Genomic DNA, 8924 nt, shown 5'->3' with positions numbered 1-8924 from the left:
AAGAAGAAGAAGAAGAAGAAGAAGAAGAAGAAGAACTCGAAGAACTCGAAGAAGAACTCGAAGAAGAATTCGAAGAAGAACTCGAAGAATTCGAAGAAGAAGAACTTGAAGAAGAACTCGAAGAAGAAGAGGAAGAACTCGAAGAAGAAGAAGAAGAAGAACTTGAAGAAGAAGAAGAAGAACTCGAAGAAGAAGAACTCGAAGATGAAAGAAGAAGAACTCGAAGAAGAAGAAGAACAGCTCGAAGAAGAAGAAGAAGAACTCGAAGAAGAAGAAGAACAGCTCGAAGAAGAAGAAGAACTCGAAGAAGAAGAAGAACGAATGAAGAAGAAGGAGGCTAGAAAGGAACAGAGGCCAAAGCAAAAGCTTTAACAATTCGCAAATTTTTGAAACAAGAAAAGCAAGTAAAAAAAAAGTTATTACTTGAAGGAAAAAAAGAATTAAAAAATATAAAAAGGGTGGTTTGAACGGAAATTTAACACCAGCACAAATCGCCTATATAGATGACTTGCGAGAACAGCTAGATGTTGACAAGAAATAAAAAGCAATATGATTTTGATATTTTATTTTCCTAAAAAGGGGCGTAGCCAAGCCCCCCGGCGTAGCCGGTGGGCTTGTAATTAAATAATATATATATATACGATATTTTTAATACAATCCATGACCGTCCTGTGGACTCTCTTGGGTCTATAGGCTGGTTCGAATCCTCTGCGCGACAAATTGGATTGTATGATTGATGTCGCTGTCCACTAGCGAATTATTCAAATATATATATATATATATATATATATATATATATATACATATATATATATATATATATATATGTATATATATATATTGGTGAATTGTGACGGGAGATTCTCTCTAAAGCATATTCTGTTGAAAACAACAGCAAAAGAATTACTAATTAACTTTTTCCGTGAGCTCTCAAGCTTGCGAGAAGTAGATTTCTGGTAGGGGGAAAGGAAGTAAATAAAATTTCCAAAACTCATAGGAAACACAAAAAACGATAATCAACACAAAAATACAGCACATAGTAAACGAAATACAGGAAATGAATACAAAAAATACAGCAAAAAACAAAATTCAAGTAGAACAAATTTAATATCAAGACTTTTCTCAGATCTTTCTGCATGCTCAGTTGAAGTGAAGAAAAAGGAAAAGAGAGAATTTTACAAATGAAATGAAAAGCATGGGGAGAAGTCACCGTGCTATAACTGGGGGAGGTCATACGTATGACCACGGAACACAGGGAGAGATCACAGGTTAACGGAAAGGGTATTTGGAGAGATCAAACCCGGGTTCGGCGCCAATCTGCTTCTCAGTCTTTGCGAACAACGTACGGTTGGACGTTCTTCCCTGTTGGGGGAATGGGAGGCCTTTGTGGAGGAGACTCGGATTTCTTGGGGTTGTCCATTTGGCTCCTCCGAACAGGTTTCATGCTAGGGAGGAGGGCGAAGTCATTTACTTGCCTATTAATGGTACGCTGCAGCTCCTTTATCCAGATGGCTTACAGGATGCCCAAGCGCTGTGGGTCCTCTTCTTTTGCCACAAGTTCGGTGTTTTTGACCATAGTCTCCCTATCGAGGTGGCATCGATGTTGGGTCCAGTGGTGTCGCTTAGGTCCTCCGTGTTGCAAGTGCATGGTGATTCCCCTGGATAATGTGGTGGTGACTTCTCCCCATGCTTTTCATTTCATTTGAAAAATTCTCTCTTTTCCTTTTTTTCACTTCAACTGTGGATGCAAAAAGATCTGCGAAACGTCTTGATATTTAATTTATTCTATTTGAATTTTGTTTTTTGATGTATTTTTTGTATCCATTTCTTGTATTTTGTTTACTGTGTGCTGTATTTTTGTGTTTATTATCATTTTTGTGTTTCCTGTGAGTTTTGGAAATTTGATTTACTCCCTCTCTCTCTACCAGAAATCTACTTTACGCAAGCTTGAGAGCTCACGGAAAAAATGAATTAATAATTCTTTTGCTGTCGTTTTTTACACACACACACACACACACACACACACACACACACACACACACACACACACACACACACACACACACACACACACACACACAAACACACACACACACACACACACACACAAACACACACACACACACACACACACACACACACACACACACACACCACACACACACACACACACACACCCAAACACACACACCCAAACACACACACACACACACACACACACACACACACACACACACACACACACACACACACACACACACACACACACACACACACACACAGACACACACACACACACACACACACACACACACACACACACACACACACACACACACACACACACACACACACACACACACACACACACACACACACACACACACACACACACACACACACACACACACACACACTTAAAAACAGTTTATATAAAATGAGATATGAAGACGTAAAATACAATTAGGCAAGTAGACACATATGTACACATCGAAGTGAATACAGGTGTTTCTAGTGACATTTGTCAGTGTTTCCATTGAGTGCCTAGCGGTTAGTCGCATTTGGTTTTACAACCTGCCAACATGGTTCGTCTCTATCGAGGTGAGGCATCCTCTTGTTCCAATTAAACAAATAGACACATAAGAACATAAGAACATAAGAAATAAAGGAGACTGCAAAAGACCATAAGGCCTACACTAGGTAGCTCCGTATCCATCACCACCTGTCTTCCCCATCCATAAAGTTGTCTAATAGTTTTTTAAAACAACTGATAGTATCAGCGCTTACTACGTGGTTACTAAGTTTATTCCATTCATCGACCACCCTATTTGTAAACCAATTCTTGCCTATTTCCTTCTTAAATCTAAATTTGTCCAGTTTATACCCATTACTGCGAGTCCTGCCCTGTTGTTTTATTATGATGACCTTGTTTGCATCACCCTTGTTATAGCCTTTGATCCACTTGAACACTTCTATCAGATCACCCCGCACTCTGCGTCTTTCCAGAGAGTGTAAGTTTAGGTGCTGTTGCGGGCCCGTCCATGGCTAGACACTTTCCCGTCATACGTGTGCGCATGCGCATCCGCATGCGCCTGCGCAGGTTGGTTAGAATGAGTGGTCGCCAAATGGTGACGTCTGGCAACTGGGAGCCAGTGGAAGTACGGTAGCTTGCGGGGTACCTCCTTCTCCCTCTTACAAATCCTGTCACCATACTTGACAGTTGTTCCCTAGATTTCTCTTGTTACCTAGTTGGGTAACGGTAAGAATTAAGTATATTAAATTGTATCATATCATTACTCATGTTGTATATTATTAATGTTGTATCATATCATTAATGTTATAAATATAGATACTTATAATTGTAGAGTTTACCAAATACCCCAACTGACTTGCATCAGATAGATAAAAAGTTACCGTACCCTTATATACTTGAAGGGAACGTAACATGTGGGGGCCCGTGTCCGGGATATTGAGAATTGTGCATACGTAGACTAGAGCTCCATTTAGTGTGACAAGTGTTGTGTTGTGCCAACAAATTGCCAGTGTTAATAGTGTCTATCGGTCGCACCGTAATCCCGTAGAAGTTATCTATCTTATGTGTTTAACTATTAGCTAGCTGTTAGTATATAATTACGTGTTCTCGAAATTCTGAGTTCAAAATGTTTGATATCGACCAATTTCTTGCTAACCCTTCAGGCAAGGCTCTATGGGATATAAACAAGGAATGCTTGATCGGCATTGCCCGACGCCTCGGGTTAGGGGGTTACTCAAGCTTGAATAAAGGCCCTCTGAGGGAAATGGTCTTCAACCACCTCGTTAAGGAGGGAATGATCAGGGAGGATGATATACCCGCAACAGAGGAATCTGATAAAGAGCCAAATAACGTAGATCCGCAGATTGGCAGTGACAATGAACTTAGTTACATGGCTTCACAGATTGACAATATCAACGAGCCTAATAAAATTGCTCCAAATGGTGCTATTGCCAATAAGCCAAGTAACGAGGCTCCACAAATTGTTACTGCCAAGGAGCCTAGTAACCTAGCATTACAAGTTGAACTCAGAAAAATCGAGTTACAGTTGGAAATACTCCGTCGAGAGCAAACGAGAGCAGATGCCCCTGTGTTTAGGCTCGAGTCCCAACTTGCAAGTGTGCCCAAGTTCAATGAAGACGAACCCGACAGGTTCTTTGCAATATTTGAAAAAATGGCGCATTTGAATGGGTGGCCACTTGATAAATGGACTCAACTTGTCTATCGGTCGTTTACTGGTAAGGCGTTGGACGTCTTCTCCGCTCTCTCTGAGGAGCAGGTGAAAGACTACTATATGGTTAAGTCCACCGTCCTTACCAGCTATCAGCTTGTGCCTGAGGCTTATCGCCAGCAGTTTAGGAACTTGAAAAAAGGGGGAAAAGAGACATACGTCGAATATTTTCGACGCAAACAAGCTTTGTTCCAACGGTGGATAGAGAGTGAATCAGCTCATCGGAGCCATGATAAACTGGCTGAGTTGATCCTGCTCGAAGACATCCGAAATAACTTACACCCCGATGTACGAGCGTACCTAGATCAAAGAGGTATACGTACTCTAGCTGATGCCGGCCCAGTTGCCGACCATTACATTCTTACTAACCCCCGCCAAAGTTACAGGTCTTCTGCTCCCGCGTCCCAACCCAGCCAAGTACGTGCCCACCAGGCATTTACTCTTGCACCATTCGCCCCTCCACCTACGTCAGCCCCTCAGGCAGCAGCGCCGGGACCGCGGTCGCCATCAGGATTTCCATCATATACCACAGGTAAGCCCGTTGCTCGTGAGACCGGGGGACCTATCTTTAATAGTGAGAGGAAACCTTTTTGTAAATATTGCCGTAGGCTCGGTCATGATGTTAATGACTGCTTCAGAGTAAAGAACAAAATTCCCTCTCACCCAGGGATCAATGTGGCCAAACAGACGGAAGTACAGTTGGATCCTCTATCACCTACAAATAACAGACCTGTTGTGTCTCCCACCTCCTCCACCTTTGAACCATATTGTTCATCAGGTTCCGTAGCTCTAAACGAGTCAAGTGTACCCGTTCCCATTAAAATCTTGAGAGACACAGGCTCAGCCTTATCTCTGATTACCAAAGAAGCTGTCCCCTTCCTAGATGAGTGCTACACTGGTAATTGGGTTCTAGTGAACGGTTTGACCGGGGGATCGCGTATCCCACTGTGCCAGCTATACTTACAGTCCCATATCAAATCAGGCTATGTCACGCTAGGGGTAGTGGATAGGGTACCGGTAGAGGGCGTCTCCCTCTTAATAGGAAATGACCTCGCTGGAGGCGTGACGTTACCAAATGTCATGGTCTCGTCACGTCCTACCGCTGAGAATAACACCACACAATTAGAGAAAGACATCCCTGGGCTATTTCCTGCGTGTGCAGTCACACGTAGTATGAGCCAACAGGCAGACGTCCCAAGCAATGAATCTGTCGAGGGAGGTGGCATCGATGTGGTTTCCCCTTTGTCTAGTGAGAAATCGGAAGAAGACCCTATTCAAGTAGACCCCCCTGACCTCGGTCTAGGTGAACTCTTCAAAGATTCCTCACCGACAGATAAACCTAAGAATAATACAGATGAGAATAGTGTCACGACCCTGACTAGTTTTGGCTCCTCTCCTGTTACTAGGAGTAAGCTTGTTCAACTCCAGGCAGAGGACCCGGAACTAGCCAGTTTTCTTAATAGGGCAGTTAGTGAAGTGGAAGCCCAACAGGAGGCCAATTGCTATTACACTAGCTCTGGCGTGCTAATGCGGAAATATCGTCCCGCTACCTCCCCCGCCAGTCACCCTTGGTCAGTGCACCACCAGATAGTGATTCCGAAGCCCCTACGCCAAGATATCCTTAGCATTGCTCATGACGGCGTAGGAGGACATCTAGGAACCAGGAAAACTTATGCCAAAATTCTATCGCATTTCTATTGGCCTAAGTTACGCAGAGACGTAGGTACATACTGCCGTACATGCCGTCCCTGTCAGTTAGTGGGAAAACCAAGCCCCAGTATCAAACCGTTCCCGTTACAACCCATACCAGTGATAAAAGAGCCTTTTAGTAGGATAACAATTGATTGCGTAGGTCCCTTACCAAAAACCCCCCGTGGTCATCAGTTCCTACTTACCATCATAGACAGTGCCACTCGCTATCCGGAGGCTATTCCCTTACGCCGCATCACGGCAAAGAATGTTGTAAGAGCCCTAGTTCATTTTTTTACCCAAGTAGGCCTTCCCACAGTGATACAATCCGATCAGGGATCCAACTTTACTTCCCGGTTGTTTAACCAGGTAATGGAAAGCCTAGGTGTCAAGCAATCTAGGTCCTCGGCTTATCACCCGCAATCCCAGGGTGTAGTTGAAAGGTTCCATCAAACCCTCAAAAGAATCCTAAGGACCTTTTGCTTGGAAACCGGAAGGGACTGGGACGAGGGAGTAGATCTCCTGCTGTTCGCTATCCGAGATAGTGTTCAGGAGTCGTTAGGTTATAGCCCTTTTCAGTTAGTTTATGGACACGAGGCACGGGGTCCCCTTAAAGTCTTGAAGGAGAGCTGGATAAGCAATGAGCCAGTGACCCCGTTGGCCTCCTATGTGACAAAGTTTAAGGATAAACTTCAATTAGCTATAAGTCTTGCCCATTCAAACCTAGAAGGTGCTCAAATTAAAATGAAGCACCAGTTTGATAAGTCAAAAGGAACAAGGGATAGGTATTTTAAGAGTGGAGATAATGTCTTAGCTTTCTTACCATTAAAAACTAACCCTCTTCAAGCTGTGTATAGTGGACCGTATCAAGTCTTAGAGCGCCAAGGTCAGGCCAACTATGTCCTCCACACTCCAGAGAGACGCAAGAAAAAGCGTCTAGTGCATATTAACTTGTTGAAACCCTACCACGATCGTGGTGAGGGTGTGGTAGGAGATAGTGCGGAGGCTGACCCTCCGTCACCTGCGTGTTTAGTAGTGCCGGAAGTTAGTGAAGGTGATGAGAGTTTCTCTGAAGCTCTTAGTGGGTCATGTGTTAAGATGGAAAACTCGGTGATATTACGAAACCCCACTGTGAAGTTAGAACATCTCTCTGGTGTCCAAGCGAAGGACATAGAATCCCTGCTACGAACGTACGTGTGCATATTCGGTGATCACCCTCGCCCCTGCTCAGCACTGGAACACGACGTGGAGACCCATGGGGCCCCTCCCATCCGCCAACGTCCTTACCGCTTGAATACCTTCAAGAGAGAATACGTCCGAGCTGAGGTGCAACGTCTCCAAGAGCTCGGCATTGTACAGCCCAGCCACAGCCCGTGGGCATCTCCTGTTGTCCTCGTGCCGAAGCCAGATGGGTCGATGCGGTTATGTGTCGACTACCGACGGGTCAACGCGGTAACGGAAGCGGATGGGTACCCCTTGCCTCGCATAGACGACGTGATCGACGACGTGGGCTCGGCGCGATGGGTAACCAAGCTCGACCTCCTCAAAGGCTACTACCAGGTCCGACTGACTGAGCGCTCGAGAGCCATCTCCGCCTTCGTCACCCCAGAGGGACTGTACGAATTCTCCGTTCTTCCCTTTGGGTTGCGGAATGCCCCGGCCACCTTTCAGCGCCTTATGAACCGCCTCACAGCCGGGATGGACGGCGTCCGGTGCTATCTCGACGATATCGTCGTCTTCGGGGACACCTGGGAGTTACACCTGAGTCGCCTGAAATCTCTCCTTGCTGTGTTGGCTGCCAACAACCTGACGGTGAACCTCGCCAAAAGCGAGTTCGGCCATGCCCGGGTCACCTTCCTGGGACATGTGGTCGGGCAGAATGAGGTTCGACCTGTTGCAGCCAAGATTGCGGCCATCCAGCAATATCCGACACCAGACGACAAAAAAGCAGTGATGAGGCTGATAGGGATGGCCGGATATTATCGGCGCTTCTGTCCAAATTTTTCTTCTATTGTGGCACCGATGACCGACCTCCTCAGCGGCAAGAAGGCCTTTAGGTGGTCGCAGATGTGCCAGGAGTCCTTCGAGAGCTTGAAAACCCTATTATCCAACGCGCCCGTGCTACGAGCCCCTAACCTGGAGAAGCCGTTCACCCTTCACGTCGATGCTAGTGACGTCGCCGGAGGAGCAGTGCTGTTGCAGGAAGGTGAGGGGGATTCCGTGTTGCACCCAGTGGGATATTTCTCGAAGAAATTTAACAAGCACCAGAGAAATTATGCCACCGTTGAAAAGGAGGCACTTGCGTTGTTGTTGGCCCTTGACCATTTTAGAATTTATATAGGTAGCACAATTCACCCAGTGCAAGTGCGTACAGATCATAACCCCTTAATATTCGTTGAAAAGATGAAGAACACGAATCAAAGACTTTTAAGATGGGCGTTGGCACTACAGCCCTTTCACTTGAAAATCTCACATATACGTGGGAGAGAAAACGTCATAGCCGACGCGCTATCACGTGGTCCAGCTCTCCCAGGAGATGCTCCTTAGGTTAAGAGGTTGTTTATATCATGTGTAGTATACTCATTTTGTTTGATTTTGGTTCTTGTGTTATTACTTGTCTTTTATAGTGTAAAATTTTCTGTGTAACTATGTAATGTGTTTTTTTTTATGTTCGCTTCCCATTTAGGGAAGCTCACATTTTTTGGGGGGAGGTGTTGCGGGCCCGTCCATGGCTAGACACTTTCCCGTCATACGTGTGCGCATGCGCATCCGCATGCGCCTGCGCAGGTTGGTTAGAATGAGTGGTCGCCAAATGGTGACGTCTGGCAACTGGGAGCCAGTGGAAGTACGGTAGCTTGCGGGGTACCTCCTTCCCCCTCTTACAAATCCTGTCACCATACTTGACAGTTGTTCCCTAGATTTCTCTTGTTACCTAGTTGGGTAACGGTAAGAATTAAGTATATTAAATTGTAT

General features: G+C 45.3%; 1 protein-coding gene across 1 annotated transcript; it reads left to right on the top strand.

The window, feature by feature from the left end:
- The first annotated feature begins 3659 nt into the window (after positions 1-3659).
- LOC143026018 (uncharacterized) lies at positions 3660-8498 on the top strand. Its single transcript, XM_076186007.1, has one exon. The coding sequence runs from the start codon at positions 3660-3662 to the stop codon at positions 8496-8498; it is 4839 nt and encodes a 1612-aa protein (XP_076042122.1).
- Positions 8499-8924: the final 426 nt, after the last annotated feature.

This window comes from Oratosquilla oratoria, chromosome 6, assembly GCF_046742065.1.
Source record: "Oratosquilla oratoria isolate Oo_2021 chromosome 6, ASM4674206v1, whole genome shotgun sequence".
In the NCBI taxonomy this organism is placed as follows: domain Eukaryota; kingdom Metazoa; phylum Arthropoda; class Malacostraca; order Stomatopoda; family Squillidae; genus Oratosquilla; species Oratosquilla oratoria.
Note: the sequence above shows the minus strand (reverse complement) of the source record. Positions and strands in the feature narration are given on the sequence as shown.

Excerpts from the sequence above, each read along its gene's own strand:
- LOC143026018 (XM_076186007.1), top strand. The coding sequence starts at position 3,660 with ATGTTTGATATCGACCAATTTCTTGCTAACCCTTCAGGCAAGGCTCTA.